At 39.4% G+C, this 23,140-nt stretch overlaps 1 protein-coding gene across 6 annotated transcripts in view; it reads right to left on the bottom strand.

Annotated features, from left to right (window-relative positions):
* The window catches only part of CADPS2 (calcium dependent secretion activator 2), a 330,722-nt gene that overhangs the window by 263,625 nt on the left and 43,957 nt on the right, over positions 1 to 23,140 (bottom strand). For all 6 annotated transcript variants that reach the window (XM_075024996.1, XM_075024998.1, XM_075024992.1 and 3 more), the window contains exon 2: positions 844 to 957. In XM_075024996.1, the coding sequence (XP_074881097.1) occupies positions 844 to 957 (114 nt within the window). The remainder of the gene's footprint in view (positions 1 to 843; positions 958 to 23,140) is intronic.

Here is a 23,140-nt window from a genome sequence, read left to right as displayed (position 1 = left end):
AGAATAACTGACAGAGAAAAATGACAAATAATATATAAAAAATAAAGCTAAAAAATTTGAAAAAAAGATGCGGTAGAGTGAAATATGGAGGAAGACCCTTCAAAAGAAATACAAGTTTAACACACAGCCCTTGTGATTCATTGAGCAAGTCTGAAGTTAGATGAGACAGAATGAATTCACAGTACCATTTGCTAAGAGTAAGAAATAAATTCTCTAGCCATATGCTGCTGCTGTTACAAAAAGGACAGTGAACTGTCCTCTTACTTTGGAATGGGACCTGTCACTTAGGCAACTAAAACCACATCTAAAGATCTGCGCTGGTGACCATAGGCACTGAACATGCCTGGGAAGTCACAGCAGAACTTGAGAGCTGGCCCAGCTGTGTGGAAAGTTTCTCTTCTTTGGGAAGGGAACAGGCGGTTCGTCTCCAAAAAACTCTGCATGGTAACTAAAGATCAGAAGACATATTTCTCAAGATGGTAACTTACAATTGAAGCACTGATTAAAAGAGGTAACTTAAGACATATGGAGATAAAGATAGCGGTGCCTAGTTGTAACAAATGCTGTCAAAAAGATTTTTAGCATCAGGGGTTTTTCTTTTTTTTTTTTTCTTTTTTTCTCCTTCTTCAAAAAGGGTGGATGTTTTCCAGTTCAGTTTATCTCTTGTGCCCAGGCAGTAGAATTCAACTTTTAAAACAAGGAAGTTGGAGTAGGAGGAAGCTGTTTCTACAAGGTTTGGAAGTTCACAGCCTTCGAAAACTTAAAATTCCTTTCCTTATATCTGCATTAAAAGAGATCCTATGAACTTTTTAAACAATACAGAAAACAAAGCATATAACTTACCTCGTAGTAACTTCGCACAGCATTGCAAAATGCTTCATCTGCTACGATTTGCGTCTCCCCATTCAAAAAGGCCTGGAAACGTTCCTTCAGTATCTGTAGCTGCTGCTTATTGAGCTATGCAAGAAAAAAGAGGAGAGAGGAGATAATAAATACAATTAGTCTCGAAGTAAAAGTGTGCAGCACTATACACGTTTGAAAGCTGTGAACAGGGAAGAAAAGGCAGAGGCTCCCTGGCCACCTGGTTCCCTAGTGAGCAGCCATTCTTCAGCGTCCCACCTGGGCAAGCCAGGTTGCTGCAGCAAGTCATGCACATACTCAGCATGCAACTAAACCTCTACTCTTTCCCTTGTGTCCTCAGGATGCTACAGGTAAGTCTGCATGGATACTTCTTCTGAGCAATATTTTATATGCATATGCTGAATAAAATGGCTGACCTTCCCTATGGCAGAAGCACCAGCTAATAAAACTTAGCTCTTAGGTCCAGTCTTCAAATATTTCAAATAAGTGAAAAACAACTGAGATGCCTCTATTTTTTGGTCTAATCTAGGTGCTACCATTGGCATGTTTTAACAACCATGCTCACTGTGAAGAAAACGGATGAAACATGCTCTCTATGAACAAAATGGACTTCTAGCCATGGATGTTGTACCACTATCAACGACATGAAACAACTCATCTTGGGGAACAGCAGCCACAAGGCTCCAAGAATGATACCAAATTACATTTGGTGAACTTCATATCAAAGTTGAGTGCATTTTGAAAACAGACTCCTAGTAGAGAACATTACATGATTAAACCTTGCAATCAACCTGTTTTTAACCAAAGTTTAATGTTATGGGAAAAAGCAAAATCTGAAAGCTCTCTAGAGATCCAGATACAGGCCTTTTACCAAGGTTCCTACCAACTCTTGAAATATTACTAAGATATTTCAGTTCTGTGAGAAGTTAGAATATCACATCAAAGGAGACTGCCATTAACATACTAATATAACAAAGCAACAGTTAAATATAGTTGTTTTTCTTTCCCAGAACTTAAAAACTCATGTAAAGCCTTTATTCCAGTGAATATTCCTGAACTTTAACATTAAAAAAATTCAAACACAACTCATTGAGAAGTTTTTCATCCTTCCTGTATTTTGCTTTGTTAAAAATAAACAAATAAATATATGTATAGCCAGAAATTGAAAATATTTTTTCAGAGGGCAGAAAGTTATATTTGTAATGGCTAACCTGCAACAAATAACATTACCCTGATCGCATCATTGTTTCTTACAGAAGAACGTTTTGGCATCTACAGTAAGTATGGTGACCTTAGGCTTTCAGGTCTCTAGTGTCAACACTCTGAAGCCATTTAAGCTACAACACTGTTACAACATTAGCAAAATTACTGCTCTCTTGATAATGTGCCTACCTTGGACAATGCCTATTTCCTTCATATCAAGGGAGGATTTTCATCCTACATAAAGTCTGCAGAGTTTGCCAAGCCATGTGCATCTATGAAACACACAGCAATTTACTGCAAAACTCTCCAAATTGAACACAAATCTGAAAGCTGTTCTATTTTCACAGGAAACAATAGTACAGATGCCATCTAAATACTTGATATGAGAAATCCTCTGAAAAATGGTGAAGTGTAGGCAGTAGCAATGCAAAGCCAAAGAACTATGCCTTTGAAAAAAATCCAAGCAAGTTAAAAATACATGGTAATTCTGTTCCTCATCTTAACGAAATGATTAGCGATACGAACTAGCCCCAAGAAACCCCTACCAAAGACAAAGCCTCCTGCTGAGGCAAGCAATCTTCAACAGAGGTTGCTGTGACTTGGAAAAATTTCCTGCATGACCTCTTGAGAGCAGCAGCCCAACACTGACACATTGTCAGCCTGTACCACTGCTAGTTAAAAATCAATGGGAGAGAAGTATTTGTATTACGTCTGCACATACAGCAAAAAAGGCATCTATCCACCTGTCTGCCAGACATCCATTCCTCACACAGAATCTGCACCACAAAGGTTAGCTGTTTCTAACAGAAATCAAACTTTATTCCCAGATACACAGGACAGGTCTTTCCCTTTATTTGATTCTCCTTATTCTTCTCTAATTTTCTAAAGATATTGGACAAGCCGAGATATCGGAAAATGAAAAACATTAAGGATGGTTTTAGGTTTTTTTCAGCACACACTTGTTCTCGTAGGGGGCTTAAAAAAGAGCGGAGCACTCCCGCAGACGGTGCACCACTGCTGAGCAAGCAGCTCCTTTACCCCATGGAATATTCACAGCTCTGACACGAGAACATGTGGGCTTCCTGCCAAGGCAATTATGGAAATATGTTTCCACGCTTGCAGACTTCATTCTTTAGGTGATTTGCTTGTCTATTACCCACACATCAAACAAAAACATTATGAATAAGGCAACAAAATATAAATTTAATTCTGACTTCCTCATTTCTAACCATCATAGTTCAGCAAACTGAAATGCCTTTAAAATATTTATATATGGCTTTCATATTCACTACTTCAGGTAGTAAGGAATTCTAAGGGTTGGGTGGCATTTTAGGATTGCTGTACATTTCTTAAATTACTTATGTTTTTGTGCGAAAACTGGATGTGCAGGGGAATAAAGTTCTCCTGCAAAACTAAAAAATAATAATAATTCCAATGGAAAATATGAAAAGCTACACCTTGCACTAAGGATAATCTGAAGTCTATTTTACAGGTCCCAAGTACTGTCATGTATATAGATGCAGTTGTGTTAACTGTCAAGATACAGAATAATTTATAGTGGTCTGCTGTAGCATACAGTTCCTCTGGTTTTTTTTATTTGTCAGAATATTGAGTGTACAGTGAATTCTCACTCTTCTTTTTTTTTTTTTTTTTTTTATGTTGGGCATTTTGAATGGATTCATTAACAGTCTTCAATTTGCAGCCAAATGCCTTTAAAAATGAAATGAAACAAAACAAAACCAACAGTAAAAGAAGTAGCTTAGAAATGCGGAGAATAAAGGGAAGTCTAATTGCATTAGAACGCCATAATAGCAAATGGAGAGAAACAGGCGTCTATACAGGACATTAACTCTTGGACACTGGCAAACAGCTCAACCTATCCAAGTCCAGGCTACCTTTGAAGTTGTCCATCTTGGTTAACAAGGAACAAGAGATAAGCACATCATGTATAACCAGAATCCCAAGTGAAATGCTTAAACTTAAGGGCAATAAGCCTGGCCAGATTCTCTCTGGTAGAAGTTCACATAAAGGAGCTCAAAATCCTTCTGCAGTAGGACTACCTTTTCACTGCACATGCCCTTTCCACCTTTCCTCTGTGCAAGACCCATACAGATCAGACCTTTGCTTTCAGTCCCTCACTACTTCTTTACATCTTTACTGTCAGTTGCCTCTATGTCTGCATTTTAATTCTAATAAAAAGAACCATGAACAGCAAAATTAAAATAAAAATAAAAATTGACATTACTACATGTACCCCCAAATGTAAACTGAACTCTGAATATCACCTGAAGTGTACAGCGAAGCCTCACTGATTCTGTTGCTTTCCCTCAACCTGCTTCAGTTTTGTATTGCTTATTTGGATTTCACATTCTCAGTGGTATGAAATCTGTTGTAACTCTGTGTGATACTTCATAAATAACTACTGCTGCTTCATAGGAGAATGTATAACTAAATTCCAGCAACTCAGAATACCAAGTTTGACTGCATTCTGCAGAATGACTGAAGATAAGCAAAGACAACTTTAAGGGAAAACAAGATTAACTGCCCTCAAATTTGCTTTTTCTTTATTGCAGCCATGCAACAGGTAAAAATTTCTCTTCCCCTCCACGCCTGTGCCTTTCACAAAAGGTAACTTTTTTTTTTTTACTTTACATTTGTTAACCTTAATAGACTATCAAAGAATGAAAACACATATTTAAGATAGAATGAACTTCTCTAAGAGCTATTTAATTAATGAAGAATAACTTTTTTCCAAGTTGCAGTAGCAATTTAACTTTTCATAATTTACAGAGTAACACAAAGGTATCGAAAGAGCCTCAAGCACTTAACTATTAAAAAAATTTCTCATCTTGCATTTAACATTTCAAAGAAGTCTTACATATCGCCCAATAAGTCCTCTTTGAGCACTAATTTAAAGATTTGCTTTTTCCCTTCTAAAGTGAAACTTGGGTATGAAAAGCGAGAGGCATTTCTGTTTTAGCTCCACTCATACCTTTAAACAATTTCAATAAATGGATTTTACAGAGTTTAAATTCTTTTTTTATAAGAAGTTGCATTTCAAACAGATCTGGCAGTTTAGGGAGTTGTTCAGTGTCACAGGTTTTACTTCATTAAATAATAAACTCCAATATTTTGAAGGAAAAATGAAGCATGTATGTATATGTAACAGTAACACTGTTTATCTTCTCTTTGAAAGACATAAGGAAAAAAAACCAACCCATCCTAGCTTCACAGACTTTGATGCTAGATTTAGAGCATTTTCATCTGCTTCTCACTGCCTAAGTACACAGAGCAGCTCACTACTGCCCTAAACATTATGCAGCCAACAGCAGCTGGCAAAGACATAACTCACAGCACAACTGTCGCCTACAAAACTTTGGCCTTTAAAATGAAAAAGCTTAAAATGTGACCTGTGTGTTGGCCACAACCAGCCTCTCTCCCCATGCCCCAGAGCACCGCGGATGCTGGCTTGCAACCACAGCCTGCAGCTGGCCCTATTCCCCACAAGTGCAGTCAGCCAAAGAGCTGGTACTGGAGGAATAACATTCTGAACCATTGCCACCTTGTGGCAATTTTAGAAATATAGCAAAGAAATAATTGCAGGTTGCATGTCTTCACACTCAGAGCTGGGATCTGTGCGAGTTATCAATAAGCCCCTGACCTTAGCACAAGCAAGAGCATTGCTGCTTCTCTACTCCCACACCGTAGTGTGAAATTACCCTTTTTCAGACCATATGGGTATTTTAGGGAAATAGCAGGAGGTGATGACTGCAATTATTGATAGAGCTAGATAAAATATTTCTCATGCAGACTACAAAAAGAAAGGGGTAGGGGTAGGGAGGAGCCAACCAAAGAGCCACTCCCTGAATTCTCAGCTGCTATGTATATGATCTGTAGCATCAAACATGACTTAAGTCCCTGAACACTTCCTAAAAACAAGAAGCTTTTTTATTTCAAAACTACGCCATTTTGTCCAATGTCTTCTGCAGCAGCAGCTGCTTGTGGACAACTTTAGCCAAAACGATACTTTTTGAGAGCAGAGAAGAGCGGAAAAAGAAATAACGCAATGAGCATTCCCTCAAACAGCTGTCTCTCCCTTCCATTTCAGTCAGGAGATAAATATGCATCTCCTGAATGAACAGAAACGAAGGTACAAATAAGTCCTTTTCCATCCAACTTCTCACACACTTCTTTGAACGTAACTTTGTTTCTTGTCCTGCCAGGCTCTTTGTCAAGGAAAAAAAAAGGAAAAAAAGAGTAGAAATTATGCTAAGGACTAACTTTCTGATGTCATGAATTGAGTTTCGCTATAGGATAATTCATCCCACTTGCCCATACCCTCAGCCAGAACCAAACCTGGATGATACAACAGGTCAATGCATTTACAGTGATGCTCAATTTGACACACCACTTCCAGGATGATAAAAATTCAACTACCAATAATTTCCTAGCAATTCAAATAGACCCTATGCATTTAACAGGTCCACTTGCACATCAAACCAAGTTTTCAACCTAAGCTCCACATGCATACAAAAGGAGCATGTATGCACTTTACATGTTTTTTGTTGGTTTTTTTTTTAGATTTTGTTTCATATGATTTCACTCTGCCTTGAAAGGTAGCTGGTTAAGTGCTGATCTAACTGCCATCTCCCTTGTCTCTCCACCTTCCCAAATCCTCCAACTGCAGTAGCGTGCTCAAGGATGTCAAGCTGAGCGACCCTCTCCCTGTGCCTCTTCTGCAGAGTCTCCCAGCTCAGCTGTGCAGCGGTACTGCTCAACCCATCACAGCGGGCTTTCCTCTTCCCAAATGAGCCTTGGAAACGGCAGGACAGCATCTAACAACACTTGCAACAGCTGTCACTCTACTGCCAAGTGAGACTCAAGAACCACCCTGCTGTAACCCCAGCTTCCCATGGTGGTGGAGAAGGCTTTATCCACAGGGCCGGACTCTGGAAAGCCACATACACACTTCCTCCACAAAAGCCAAGGGCAGGGCACAGTGTCTTAGGCTGAATCCATCATTATCCTCTCCTTCCAGGAAAAAAAAAATGCCTGTGCCACATCATTGGCTGTTGATGAGCTTCACCTCACACTGGTGATGAGAATAAGCCTGCAAAGCAAATAGCCAGTTATAAACAGCAATTCTCACTCCATTTCTCCTCCTTCTCCACCACCCTGCCTCCTCTTCCAGTATCTGCCTACACAAGAATATTACTTGTGTTTCAGAGCAGAGACAGAGACTGTTCATTTATAGTGTATTACTTGAGAGATTTTCTACTGAGGAAGAAGACTAAATAAATAGTATTAGAGAATCTCAGTACTAAGACAAAGGTGATAGCTGTGGTTACCGTGCTGAACTATGGAGGTCTTCATTGTGTGCAATAATGGCCCTAGACAGCATGTGGGTGGCACACAATACATGCTGTCCTTTACTATTCATTACATAAACCAGTTTGATTTTCTATATAACAGATAAATATTTTGCTGTCACTTAGCAACCTGCCCTGTTCATTGATTTTCTTAAAGCTTAAGTTATTCCAAGTAAAACAGTGTCTGTAAAGATTCTGTTTGCTGTCACTCAGCACAGACTACACTATGTACATACTCGTTGTGCAACAATTCAGTGCCTTGTAGGATCAAATATTAGATTTCCAAAATCAGATAATACATTTACCAAACAAGTTCATCATCCTTTATAATCAAAAAAGCACAACATGGCATTTACCCTTCATTGGTCTGACACTTGTTTAAAAACCAGAAACACTACCAATAATGTACTGGTCATTCAATTCCACTTATAGGATATTTCACTGCAAGTTAGAAATATTTTCTGTATCATTAAGTCTGAAACTTTAAATATTTTCATTGTCTGGAGCATCATATTCAAAATTCTTTGACAGGATTGTAAAACATTTCACAAGGAACAGAGAGTTTGGGGGTTGGTTTTCTTCAAGAGTAGAGGGGATGGGACAAAAATCACAGGCAGTAAGCAAAGGCCAAGTCTGATTGATGTGAAGCAATTCAAGTGTACCACACTGACTACCAAAATATAGAACCAAAGACAGCTTCCAAAAAGGTCAGATTGGCAACCTGAGAGGAAAAGAAAATTAAGTATTTTGATAATGAAGGGGAACAAATATTGGGGGGGAATCAGACTCCTAATTTTTGGACAAAAGAATGAAAAGATATAAAGAAATGCAGAAAAAATTAACTACTTAGAAGTTCCTCATAGCAACGGTAGATTTCTTTATTGTTGAAAAAAATTGTCAACCTTTTACAGACTATGCCACACTAGGAGAGAAAGCATCTGCTATGTATTTGTCCCAAGTGCAGTAAATATCACACCCAATAAAAGCTATCTCTGAGATGAGGTTGTCAGTGCAGCTGCAATCATCTTTGTTCCTACTCCTACCATCTGAGATTTGCTGTAGAGCTTAGCTGACAATCATCAGCCAGATTTGTATTATTGTATTTGTTTCTTCTGTGCAGCAGACTTCACTGATCTCCTCTCAGTCCTGAGTGGCTGCATAGACATGCTACAGCTAGGCTGTCCCTCGTGCCACCACTGTTTGAGGCCACCTCCCATGCAGAGTACACAGTGGCACTGCAGCTTTACTTCCTTGAGGTTGCCAGAGGCACAAGGAGACCAGTCATGCCTGAAAGCTACGCAAGCAAAGCTTCCAGCCAAGAAAGCTGATGATGGCTCGTGCGGGTGACCATGAAAATTATGCCTAGCAGAGATGCACACAGTGATCCTTGCCCTGGTGGGAACCTCAGCTACTAGTGCCTTTCCAGAAATGAAAACTGCTGTTAACATGTGAGTAGATGTACAGCTCTGACTCACAGTGTACGTCAGCAGTTCAAACTGTGCTGGACTGAACGGATTTGCACCACTTCCTACAGCATAGCTCCTGTCTTCCTCCTCTGCATCTACATCATCTTTTCCACCCCATGTCAACTTTGCACCCCCAGAACTATTTGTCACAAGAACTATTTACTCCAAGAAACCAGCTTTCTCATTTTGCAAAACTTCTCCACATATAAATTAAGCTACCAGAAACAGCTTTTTCATACCTCAGAAGTGTTGCACTGAAGAGCTTTGTTTGCCAACAACCTTACACCAGGACATTTTGCCAGCAAACAACTCTAAGTGTAGCTGAGGAGGCTACAGCAGAGTTGCTTGAACTAACAGAAGCATCAGCAAAATACATGTTCCTCCAACCTACTCTCATATTTCCAAGGGTGACATTCATGTTCCGGTTTAGCCCACTTTCTAAGGAGACACTGTGATCATACAACCCTTCCTTGGTTGTGAAAATGTCAGCTTTTCCCCCCACACTCGTAACTTCTGTATGCACTTCTCAGTTTCTATCAGTTCTAAGAAAAAAAATGTGTGGAGGTTTCACAGATAACAAGATTTTCCCTTCTCTGAAAAATCAAATTAAAATAAAACCCAAATTATTCTTCTCAGTGATGGAAATGCAAGCAAAACTAAGAGACTGTAGTTTCTGTTTCACACCTGGCAAATACAAGTTATATGCCCATCACACTGTGTGGCAACTTGTTTCAGGACTAGTTTGGCTTAAATTCAAGGAATAGAAAGGATAACAATAAAAGTTGGAATAAAATCCAGAACAAAGTATCCATTTTATTCTGGGTTCTGATAAGGTTTAAAAAATTATTTCACCAAGCTAAGTAATTTTACAAAATATTTTCCAGAAAAATTTATCTAGTTTCATTAATAGGCAGACTTGTGTCCATACTCCATCTACCTTCTCTGTGAGGGCTGTGAAACAGAAATTTAGGATGCATGGGACCTCTAGAATTCATCTAGTCAAACCTCCTTCTCAAAGCAAGGCTAGGTCTGAAGATAATCATGCTGTTCCAGACCTTGTCCAGACAAGCTTTGCGTATCTCCACAGATGAAGATACTGCAGATTCTCTGTGTAACCTGCTCCAATGCTTTTTCTGAAGTTCCCGCCCGGCCCCCTAATATCTTGTCAGAAGTTCCATGTTGTGGCTTCTGACTATTCCTTCCTGTTCTTTTCTTGCGCACCTCTAAAAAGAATCTGGCTCCATCTTCTCTGTAGCCCTGTTCCCCTTAAGGACTACAAAATAGCAGTTAACCTCTTAACCTTCTCCAGACTAAAGCAAACCAGACCTCTCCACCACCCCTTGTGTATCATGTTTTCCACCTCTGTAAGCATCTGAGGGGACCCTGATGGACTTCCTCCAGTTCAAGATGTGGCCACACCAGTGTCAAGCAGATGGGAAAATAACGTAGTTCCCCTGACCTGCTAGCTGCACTCCTGCTAATGCAGCTGAACATGCAACCAGCCTTCATTCCCTCAACTCATGCTCTACTTGGCTCTCCATCAGGATCCCTAGGTCCTTTGCGGCAGAGGACGCAGCCAGTCAGTCCCTTGCCTGTAAAGATGCATGGGGCTCTGGCCTTAAAGTGTGGCTTGGCTTTTCTTTGTGCTGAACGTCTAGAGATTTTTGCTGACTCAATTGTCCAGAAAATCAGGAGTCCCCTGAGTAGCGGCCCTGCCCTTCTGCTATCAAGTGGTCCTCTCAATTTGATGTCATCTGAGAATGCCGAGGCTGCCTTCAGTTCTATTTTCCAAGCCCATCTATAGAATCATTTAGGTTGGAAAAGACCTTTAAGATCACCGAGTCCTACAATTGATTACCATACTTGTACATCAGCATCGTTTGGTCAACCCACCCGTACCCTCCCCCAGCTCATCATCCCAACAGAAAACATGAGAATACCACTTCTTTATGGAGATTGGAAAAATAAATTGACAATACATAAACTGCAGCACAAACAGTTATTTTGAACTAAAGCCTTCTGACTTCCCTAGAACTAGATAGGAGCAGACCGTCCACATCACTGAATCACTCTTCAGGCTAAGGGCAGTAAATTCAGACTTAAATCTATCTCATGAATTACACACCTTCAACTCCAACTAACAAATTAATGTCCTGAAAATTTAACAATGCATCAGCACCTTGCCAAAATACATTGTAGGTACCAAAAATTGTCTTGGGGGACTAGACAAGTTTATGGAAGAGAAATCTACTGCAGATTATATGTACAGAAATGCTACACACTAAATACAACCCCCACTCCATGCCATCTGGTATAGGAAATTCCTGAGTTTAATATAATTATGGTAATTATCACATACACTTGCTCCATTTTCAATCTCCACCTAGACTGGATCTGATTAAGGCCACTGTTAGAAATAGTGTAGTTGGCTAGATGGACTGTTTTTCCTATCCAATTAAGAAAGAGAAGAAACTAAAGAAACAGAGGTAAAGCCTGGCCTGTAAGGTCATTAACAGTTATGCTGTCACATCATACAGACACACATACTTTACACATGACCACACACAACCCAGTTTAGCTATGGTATGGTAGAACTAGGATGCTTGAAGAGCCATAATATTAAGGACTGTAGAAAAAAACCAAAAAAAATAAAGTGCTAACCAAAGTGACCTTCAGTTTTGTCTGGCAAGGACACCACTGCTGCGAAAGAGACTGCAGCTTTCAATGAGCTATCCAGGTACCATCTCATCTTGTACACTTCTATTTGTCACGTATTCTCCTACCCTGGAAACCTGTAGTGGGAAAAATTTCTACTTTGAAATCCTTCCCCAGCCTCTCAAGATGAGCCCTCAAACATTTCCATCTACTTTTCAACAAGCCTCAGGAATGCGTTTATCACAAACAACATCTAGACACTATCTGAACAATAAATACAAACATCTGCATAGCCATCACAATAAACATCCTCTGTGACAGACACATCCAAATCCCTGAATACATTTATTTCTCAGCACATAATAAGATTTTGAACTAGCACAGCAGACATCTCATGAAAACCACAGGGATGAAACTAAGCAACTGCACACGGCAACCAACTCACACAAACATTTCCTTAACAGCAAAAAGAGCACTTCTCCTGAAAGTGTCCCATCCCTGACCTCCCAGTCCCATCTCTCAGAGCTATCTCTGGGAACTAATTTTCACAAATTCATGAACCTAAGAAAGTTTAGTTTTGTGCTGCATTATAAAATTACACCAGAGAAATGTCCAGTAAGTAGGTAAAAGCTTTATTATGTCCCCCTCAATACCCATGTACGCCTTCCACAACTATCTGTTCTCTAATGCAGATTGACTACCGTAACATAATTCAATGAAGAACAAACATCCCCAGCTAGCAGTTAGCTCTGAAATTTTATGCTTCTGTCTCAGACTTGAATATCTCACACACCTACAACTCCCTCCCCTTTTCCCCTCTCCCCCAATCATACAGACCAGTCTAATAGAAGGTATTAATTTTACCCCACAAATCTTGTTCTCATTACATCCAAGAGCCCTAATTGCTACAGCATTATTCAACATCAGCAGTCTAATACACGCAAACAAAATTCTTAATACACCTTATCAAGATATGCAGGAGACTCTCAATCAGCTGAAGACTTAAGTACAAAGGAACATCTTCCCAAACCAAATGTTCTAGCAGAAAGAAAGAATTTAAAAAAGGAACAACAGGATGCGTTTTTATAGACATCTAATTAGGAAGTCAGACTAGATCATCACAGTCCTTCTGGTCAGTTTGCAGAAGGTTCTCAGGGCTTAATTTACACAGCTGAAACTACCGGGTGAGCAATATAGATTTTGTAATGACATCTGATTGCAGCCTTAAGCAGTACCCAACTTAGTTTCAAATTCACAAACTGAAAAAAAAAAAGCCTTCCAAAGGGGATGCAGAGGTACCACATGATCCTCTAGCATATTACAAACATGTTTTGTCAGATGTCTATGTACACGGGACTCAATTATTCATTTCTATACCAAAATACGTAGACATACTTTCCAAATTTACACACTTAGTCATATTGGCCAACACAACTGAAACACAAGACGAGCATTCCACAGTCAATCTCATTTCAGTTATACATACCTATAGCATACATGACTATGGTGTCCTCTTTTGTTGAAGTGTTGTTTTAGTCTGTGAGAAGTTTACACACAGCACTCAAACATCTGTTGACATCTTTCTTCCACAGCATATTTATTAACAGGTAACGTAAATTCATCAATTAGTGCAAATTTACTCAACTTTCTGGAAAAATGAACTTGTCTCAGAACTGTATGCTATAACATTAAAATGTAGAAGGAAAATACAGTATATAGATCTAAATATACAGTTTTCACACTCTAAATAAATCTGTCAGACTTCACACATTTCTTGAGAGGCCCAAGAGATTGGTATACTAATTCTATCCAAAGTTATATTTCCCTGGGCAATCTTTATATAACTAAGAGCCACAAGAAAACACTTGATTAAAATTCCCTTAAAAGGAGAAGTACTCAAAAAAATCCCCCTAGAATATCACAAATAAATGGCTGTCCATTCTGTTTTAGAGGTTCCAAGCAACGGGATCTTCATAATTGTTAAATTGGGAAATTAAAACAGTAGCTAACAGATTTTATTGTCAGGCTTTTCCCGATAGTGATTCAGAACCTTCTCTTTTTTTGCTGCATTTTAATCCTATTTCAAGTGCTGCCTTTTGCTGTGCTAAGTGATTTCCTCTGTTTGGTATGTTTTCATATCATCCAAGCCTTTTAGGATTTACTTCTGTTTATGAGCATCTTTTCCCCCTCTCATCCTTGTTCCTGTGCCTTTTTTTTTTTTTTTTGGAGGGAAGCAGCAGCTTCATACATTGAAAAGAAAACATTTGTTCATTTTGGCTTTTTTGTTTGTTTTTTAAATAATCAAGATTCTGGATTCTGTTTCCTTTTTCACTTAATTAAGTACTTCCCTCTTCTTAACCATTTGAAATGAAGTCACAGTATTTGGTATCACACCACCTACTAATTATCATCTAAAAATCTCATTCCTAAGTGTTAATTTTGTCTTCCCTTGTGAAAATGCCGTATAAAGCAACCTAACACGGATGCTCCTTGGTTCTCACGAAGTCCTTCTGTGACCTGACAGGTACAATTCAGGCCACCACAATTCCCGTAACTGCTGAGCTTTCATTTGGTCTCCAGCACATATGTGCTTGCACATCATATGACTTGAATAACAGACAGTATTAGTATGTTAACATTTCTGAGTAAATTACGTGGTTTTGTCACCTCTGCCATACAATGTGCTGGCTAAGCTGGAGATCGTCCCCTTCGTGGCAAAGAGCTGTGGTGGAGAAGGGCAGCATGGAGGCCTTGACCCTCCCGCCTTGGGGAGCCACATGGTGGCTGTGTGGCACTTGTCAGCGCCCCATCTCCTGCCTCCTTGATCATCAGCCCAATCCTCACCCACTGATGTGACTCCCTGGCTTGGCCGCGGACCCGCCTCTTCACCGTAGCCTTCCAGGGGACCACGGGATGGAGGCTGACCCTGAACACTGCCTCCAGACACGATCCTGACTCTGGCTGCCTGCCGGCATCCCAGCTTGCCTCCCCTTAAGGGTCGGCCTGTCCCTACTGCTCCCCAACGTCCCCTTCATTTCCTCCCACTGCCCTCAAAATTACCCCTTCCCTAGCAATAAGCTGGGGCCTTCACATTTGCTCTCCTCTCTTTCCTTACTCCTGCCTCCAGCTTTGGTGACCACAGAGCTTCTAGCATGCTGCTTCCCATGTCACCTCTCCGCCTTCTCTTCTGGCAGGCATGCTCTCAGCAGAAAGGCAGAAGAACACCCTTAAAAACAACCACCCCTCAGCCTCATGAATAAAAATGTACCTTTAACATTCGAATCTACATTACTCAAAATACAAGCAGAAACTACACAATTTATAACACCTCGCTGTAGATCTCTCATGTCCACCCTATGCAAACTGTATAAGCTATTCACTGATGTTATCAGAATAGCTTTCAGATCTTCAATGATTTGTTTCCAAACATAACCCATGCTGTATCTTTGTCTTCCCATTTTTGTACCATTTTCAAAATTTTGCCGTCTTTCAGCTTTCATAAATCAATTTTCTCCTTATATATCTTCTTCCTCACAGATGCTTCCGGGAGGATCCAGAAGATTTCACCTTCAGACTCACCTCAGCTCACATGCACAAGCAGATCTCATTCAACAGGCTCACCCACGCAGACAACCCATGCAATTCTCTTTGCTTCTTCTCTCACCTCAGGTTTCACTTAGAAAAAGGGACTGGTGTTAGATTGTCATTCTGCTATCTCTCCCATGGTTGCCAGGTGTCAACCTGGGTCTAGTACAGCCTTCCTCAGGGGCTCACAATGTTGTCCACACTCGAGGCCCCCTCTCCTTCCCTCCCCTCCCCTCCCTCACTGCCCATGGATGGACACTGCAGTTCTCGACCAGGACTAGGAATCTAAATAGGCTTCAGCTCAGTCCTCCTTCCAGGCAGAATTTTCTCTTCCCCCTAAATAATCTCTATGATCCAACTTTTCCTACATTCAACACAAGCTACTTACACTTGAGTTATTATTTCAAATTCTACCTAATGAGCACAGTACCACTGTCTTCCAAAGACGTGATTATTCACCACTGCAAATATCTGCTCCTTTCTTTTGCCATGAAAAGAAGGTAGACAGTTGATGTATAATTCAGTCATATCACCGGTTTTACATAGATGCATTTTCTAAATCAATTAATAGAGAAACTTCGGGGTTTAGGTCCCTAATACTCTTGTATCAGGATATTCCATTAGGTTTTCAAAACAATGTTTACCTAAAAACTTAATGTCCTTTACAGTTGTATCCCAGCAACTCATTTCCCATACATCCCTTTTGTGCAAGCAACAGGGACCATCAGACACATTGCAATGCACAATATGAAGTGTTGAGAGAAATTTAATTCTGTGAAAATAGAGCATAAAAGTCAGGAGAAGTCTGGCCTTAACCTTATCACTTATCCTACTTAAAAATAAGGAGGCATAAAGTCATAGCAAAATTCTGCTTTCCCACAAGAAATAGTACTGGAAGAGATCACCTTTCAATTGAAGTTTCAACATAAAAAAATCTCATCTCCAATTATAAATCAGAGCTAAGATTTACATCAGATTTCAGTATCACTAATACAGACTTAGAGGAAACAAAAAAAACAAAAGACAAGTTTAATTAAGGTGTTCTCCACTGTGCAATAATGTTAGCACTAATTTAAAAAGTTATTAAGATGCACTTATTTCCATAGAAAGTTATTGGCAAAATGTATTTCCTTTATTGCAGTCTTTGATGCCTTCAGGGAACAGAGTTAAATGGCTGAGTCAGTCAGTAAAACAGCAAACCAATTCCCTTACATCACGTTCTCCTCCATGCTCTGAATATTAAACAGGATGGAATATTGAAAACAAAAGCTGACTGTCTGCCAGTTGAAACATGACTACGTATCGTGCTGGATGCATTCATAACTTGCGCTCTCTTCAATGAGTAAACCAAATGAATCACAACAAACAACGAGGTTGTACGGTATAATACTACAGATTTGTTTACTCCATACATGTATATTCAACTCCACAACAAATACAGGCAGTTACTAAAACTGCCCCAGGAAAGAATTTTTTTTTTAATTTGCAATATAACAAAGACGATCCGTCAGTAACGTTACCTCTAAGGTCTTCATTCTTACTCTGCACAGCGTACAGCAAATATATTTTATTTCCCTCCTCTTTTTGTACAGCCTCCATATATCAAATAATGAAGAACAAAGGTCTTAAGACATTCTCCAATGTAACAATCCAAATAATCAGGTTAGGCAAAAAGTTACTTCAAACAGAAGTACTTTCATTACAAAAACATGTGAAGCTGAAGATTTACCTATGATTAATTTTTTAAAAAGATGTTCTTTTTTATATTCATGGTAGGATTCACCAGTGTTTGCCAGAACAGCCCATGCCTGTGAAACCTCAGTATGGTATCACACCACCTACTAATTATCATCTAAACATCTCATTCCTAAGTGTTAATTTTATCTTCCCTTGTGAAAATGCCGTATAAAGCAACCTAACACGGATGCTCCTTGGTTCTCACGAAGTCCTTCTGTGACCTGACAGGTACAATTCAGGCCACCACAATTCCCGTAACTGCTGAGCTTTCATTTGGTCTCCAGCACATATGTGCTTGCACATCATATGACTTGAATAACAGACAGTATTAGTATGTTAACATTTCTTTTTTATATCAACAGTCCACACATGCCTGCTAGGAAGTGAAAGTGCAGTACACCTGCAGGAATGACGCTGGAGGGAGAAAAGTGCCAGAAAACCTGACAGTCCTATACTATTAATTTAGACTGCAATAATTCCCAGGGCACACTGTGGAATCAGGTTTGATAAAACACAACAAGAGACCAGCAGGAAAAGGCAACAGCATAGGATGCAAGTTGGGTGGAGCAGGGACAGGCATGAGATCCAAGCAAGCGAATCAAGTTTGAGCCAAGTTCATTAGGTTGTCACTTGCCAAAGCATTTGGGTAGAAGAAACAACTGTCCTTTGACTTTATCGATAAAGTAACCCAAATGGGGAAGTCATTGTATAGCAACAATATTCTGCTGACCCTCAGCTCAACCCAGGAATCAGCCAACAAGTGACCATGTTCATGTCCTCTTCTCTAATGTTTGCTAGAAATCAAATCACTTAAACCAGTCCCAGGGTTTCTTCTGGAATGATGCGACACAGCAATAAATGAATTCCATTTTTATCACCTCCAAATTTTAACTCGTACAAGAACATTTCTTTGTTCAGAGGATAGTACAGCATCTAATAACTTTTTCAGATAAATACATTACTAAGTCTAGAACTGTTATAAATATTCCTTATTAGCTTGTCACAGATAGTTCATTAAGATTTGAAAGGGAACTGGACTGACACAGTGTTTTGGGGTATGTGCATTTGTTAAGCTCAGTGCAGAGGGAAAAAAAATTGAATCAGATCAAGATTAAATAAATATTGTAGAAGTCTTACATTTCTGATTAAGAGCTAGCTAAAGAAAATAGACAAGGAAAGGTAACACAGTTACAGGAAATCTACTTGTAAGAGATATTATTAGAATTCAACAACCATTTATTTAGAAAACAGCAATCGAGGGAATACAGTCTAGAAAAATAATATTATAAGTACAGTTTGGTACCTGCTTGGTTACTAAACTGCTTGGATTTTATGTACACAGTAAACAACTTTTAAACAACAACTGGTTTTAAAACTTTGTCTGAGGGTATGAAGGAGAGGATGGAGTCTGTCAACCAGCTTTTACACTTGATGAAATCCCTTCACTATTGACATCCTAACACAAGACAATAAAACTTTTAATCACATATTGTGCTTAGTTTCTGCTTACACTAGGACAATTTACTTTATAATGTTAAGAAATAGAGGGAAAAAGACATACACAAATGAAATTGGTTAGTCATGAACAAAGAGCAGAAGAGAAGTCTGAAGTATCAGATTCACCAGAGTTTCTGGCATTCAAACCAGCCAGCTGCAAGGCAAGGACAAAGCTCAACACGACCTAAGCACCAAGGGGCGATGTCCTGTGCCAGATTTTCATTGAGAAGTACAAAAAGGAAGAAAAGAGGGAGCAAAGAGCTTTAAGGAAAACCCTAACTGGGTACAACAGCAATCAGAGACTAGTCCTCAGAGTAACATGGGCTGCAGGTAAGTGAGCAGAGATGTGGCCTCCTACTTACTTGAGTTATTCCTGAACGTTCATTAAAAACCTACTGGGAACACTTTCACTTTGGTCTGCTGAAATTCATTCCCAAATTTATGAAGTGTAGAAATGGAACCAGTAAACTCTTCTCAATTTACCTTTACTTCTACACTGACAAGTATTTGCAGTATGATGTGTTTGATTAACATATTACAAGATATGGTTCCAAGAGTCATTTCATTCCCTTAAATTGCTACCATCCTAACATATATAAAAACTAGGTATCCAAGTAATCTAGGAGGAGAAGTAAGGAACTACACATCATACAGCTCTTGGAAGATAACACAGGCACTACCACTGATACCCAAAAAAACATTTTACGTTTAAACTAAAAACTACACCTTTGCTTTCCACCTAGTTAAAAATCTCAAAAACCCTGGAGAACAGAAAATCTGTGAATTTTAGGATTACAGGTGGGGGTTGTTTTGTCGGTTGGGTTTTTTTTCCTATTAGTCAGTGGAGCTGTTCCACTGACTGTGATATGGGAAACATATTGCCTAACAGGAGTTTTTATCTTCTACCTCTAGGATGCCCCTTTTCTAAATCAGTTATATCAAAACATCTTATTCTAGATACGACAAAGGAGAAAACTAAACCGCCATCATCCCTTTCTCTTCCCAAACATTTGATCACAAATTTTGCAATGTGCACATAATAAACTGAAAAGGGTTCTCCGTTTGCATTTTATTGCCTTAGTCTTCTACAACTCTTCCTATTTTTTCCACCCTCACAAAGAAAAAAGATTTCCTAAACAAAGGGGGAAAAAAGGAATGAAATAACAATGTTAACTGTTTTCTGTCTAGTTGAAACAGTAGAGAGAGATAATGAAAACAAGCAAGCAGAGACATACCAAAATTGCCTAGGTGACTATCAACAGCTAAAACTACTGGTTACTAAAACTAAAACTAAACACTGGAAGAATTTTTGCCTCCAACACGCTAAGCTATTAAGCAATAATTTAAGCCTTCAAGGGCTTCATTTACATTACCAGCGGCACCTTTGCAACTCCAGCTGTGACAAGAGCCCATATGTTCCAGTGCACTGGCATGTGGCATTGCTACAGGCCAGCTTCTTCTCTGTTTCGACAGTCACATTCAGTTCCTGGTTCTAAACCATGTCACAAAACAAGCTTGCCCCACCCCTCCCTAACTGGTATTCCTAAGCATACCTCTTTCTAGGATTTTCCTAGCAGTTGCTTATTTTGGGCAATGTTGCCAAAGCTCAGTATGTCCCACGCTTTTGAGACACATCTGTTTTCCTGTCCACTTCTGAATACATCATACAGTTGGTACGCATATGCCCAAATAAATCAATCCAAAATTTCTTGGAAGCATCAAGTATACTGTGCAAGTACACACCATTTGTGTATTGCTCATGCACAAAAATCACAGAAAAATTTAGGATGGGTAGGATCTGTAGATATCATCTGGTCCAAATTCTTATTCAAAGCAAGGTCAGCTATCAAAGTTGCTGTACTACAACTACTACAGTGGTCAGGGCCTTGGCAGTCCAGGTCTGCACACCTCCAGTGATACAGATTCTGCAAAATCTTTGAGCAACCTGTTCCAGTGCTTAACCACACTCACCATCAGAATTTTGTTTTCCTGGTATCCGGTTGGAGTTTCCTTTGTTGCAACTTATGACTTTTGCATCTTATCCTTTTGCTGTCCGTCTCTCAGAAGAATCTCCATTTCTTCTATACCACTGACCCCATTTTGAGACCATTGTTCATGATTTCTCTACGTATCAATAGCAAAGTTATTCATAAAAAAGATAAACACTGGAAGATATCCAGGCAGAAAAGAGGAAGACACACAGGAGATAGCTAAATGTCTTCTGCACATGTGATTGGCAGAAATAGGAACACTTGCACAGTCAAAAAAAGTAGCAGCAGTCTTAAGTACTTAGCTGTCTGAGAGATACTGCACACATTCAAGTTTCTCTGGGTAACCTGCCTTGCAAACATCTTTGTATCCTTTAAAGGTTCCTCATCTCCAAATCATGCTGGCAACAGCAGAAAACATGGATGTCACACTCACGGTACCACAAGCAGGAGATCCTGTGCTAAGGCCCTTAAAAGTGCATGCATACATACATTGATTCTACAGTCTCATCTCTCCTGCCTGTACCAGAAACTGAATTTTTAACATAGTGTTTCTCTATGCAAAGTAGTTTAACAAGATTTTCAAAACTGGGAAGTCACAGTATATTGGAATTATGGGTGCCAGTGCAAGCTTCTTAGCTTAGAGATTGTAGTCATCCTCCAGAACTATGCCTTACAGATAGTTGAAATTCAGAGTTAATTATGCTGAAATTGAAACTTAAGACTAAAAGCAAAAAGCATGATTAAGGCACTCAAACACAGTTAGCTATTCCTACAACATCACCGAGAGAAGAAAAAACAAAAAACATGATGAATCTCCTGTTTCTATTAGAGTCAGATCAAACTCACTGGGGAGCAAATATCAATGCATGTTTGAAAGCACTGGTTATTGCGTGGTCCACAGCAGAACAAGACAACTGCTCTGTAGATGTCTTAACTGTGTTTCTAAGAGTTACTAATCCCATTCTACTATACAGCAGTGATTTTTTTTCCTAAAGGGGAAAAAACTGCAATACTTTATTAATATTTTAGAAGTAACGTCCTGACTGTCAAATCATAGCCTGTACAGTATGAATGGGGAAAATAGCTGTGGAGCTATTTCTTGTGGGAGAGGGTTGCATTTGGGAGAGAGGATGCTGTTTCAGAAGAGTCAAGTGCTTAACCTAGTTATTTAGAAGTATGACTTACTTGGATTGCTAAATATTGAGTCTTCAGGTTTCAGTGACCTGATGCTAAAACATTCCTGTTTATTTTATTCAAGACTAATTACACTCAAACTGCAAAGGAGTTAAAGGAAAGACTTCCTAACGACTTAGGTCTGAAGACCCAACCTTACATAAGGCTTCTCCATCACTAGACATGATGGCAAAAAAAGTGTTAAATTCTTACTGATTTTTCAAGAACTTAAGTTTCATGTTCTACCTCTGTGGGCCAGATAAAGAGGTGAATATATTTTCTTCCAGTATTTCTGTGCATCAGTTTGCCTAAAAACCTTCATGTGGACTCCTGTAAACAACAGAGCATGGTTTAGTTGGTATTTTGTACACACATTTGAAATCTATCATCCTGGCCAGAGAAACAGAGTATGTTCACAACTACAAATTACATTTAGTCATACATCTGCAGCACAGTTAGCTTATGTCAACTATGATAAGAAACATCTTCCAAGACTCTCCATATATCAATTCAGATTTTTTTTCCTGGTTCATCAATACGTAATTCCTTATCACCTTCTCCACTTAAATGTGGGAAGGAGAACAGCAAGTTCTTAACTGGTATAGTCCAAGTGAGTTTTAAGTCAGAGGCTGAATACAACAGGAAAGCAGACAAGCTTCTTATGAAGTAATTGGATCTTTCAACTGAGTTGAAAAAGGTACTGAAAGAGTACTGATTAGAATCTTCTAGTTTACTTAAAATGACTTTCTGCCCTAAAATGATCCTTCCCACTCCTTCTGGTCCCTATCGGACTTCAGCCTTATGTTATTTGTCTTTAGTCTGTTCCACCACACTCGCAACTGATTTCCTCCCTGACTTCAAAGGCCAAACATCCATCCATCTTGAATGAGGCTCTCCAGCATCCATGACTACAGAAGAGTAGATGCCAACTATTTCAACACTGGCAGAATCTACCATTGAAAAAGGAGAAAGAGGAAAGTGTTTCCTCACACAAGCCCAGCAGGTCTCTGCCAGCACACAGGAAGGTAATTTCAACAGAAGAACAAAGATAAGCAAACGGTAAGAGAAGGATTGCAGCGATATGGAGAGCAGGAAAAGCCCTCACACAAAATGGTACGTTTTTGTGCTTTAATACACAGCCTCAGATGTTTATGCCTCATCAGCGGGATGGCACTGTGTCCAGAAGACAATCAGCTGGCAGTACTGGCTCCTGCTACCTTGCCAGAGAGAAAACAAGTGGCAGAGGCAGGAATACAAGCTTCTGAAAGGCCCTCTGATCTCAGCAATGGAGTGAGCACAAAACCCCCAATTCATAACAAACTCACAGAAAGGAGGAAGGGCAAAAAGCATTATCAAGGCATTGCAGCCACTCCCCAGTTGAGAGCTGCCTATCAGTTACCACCACTTCCATACCAACATCCAACCAAAATCAACAATTTGAATACCAATGAGGAAAATAAATCTCAAAATTCAAGGGCTTGCTAAACTTTGGCTTGCAGAAAGAAGACGGAGAAAGAGGCATGATTATTTGAAAGCTGCACACACAGGGTTTGGTGTGTTGTTTTTGTTAAGGATTTCTGTTTGTTTTTTCCTCTGCTCTCCT

This window comes from Buteo buteo, chromosome 4, assembly GCF_964188355.1.
Source record: "Buteo buteo chromosome 4, bButBut1.hap1.1, whole genome shotgun sequence".
Taxonomy (NCBI): domain Eukaryota; kingdom Metazoa; phylum Chordata; class Aves; order Accipitriformes; family Accipitridae; genus Buteo; species Buteo buteo.
This window is presented reverse-complemented; position numbering and strand designations above follow the sequence as displayed.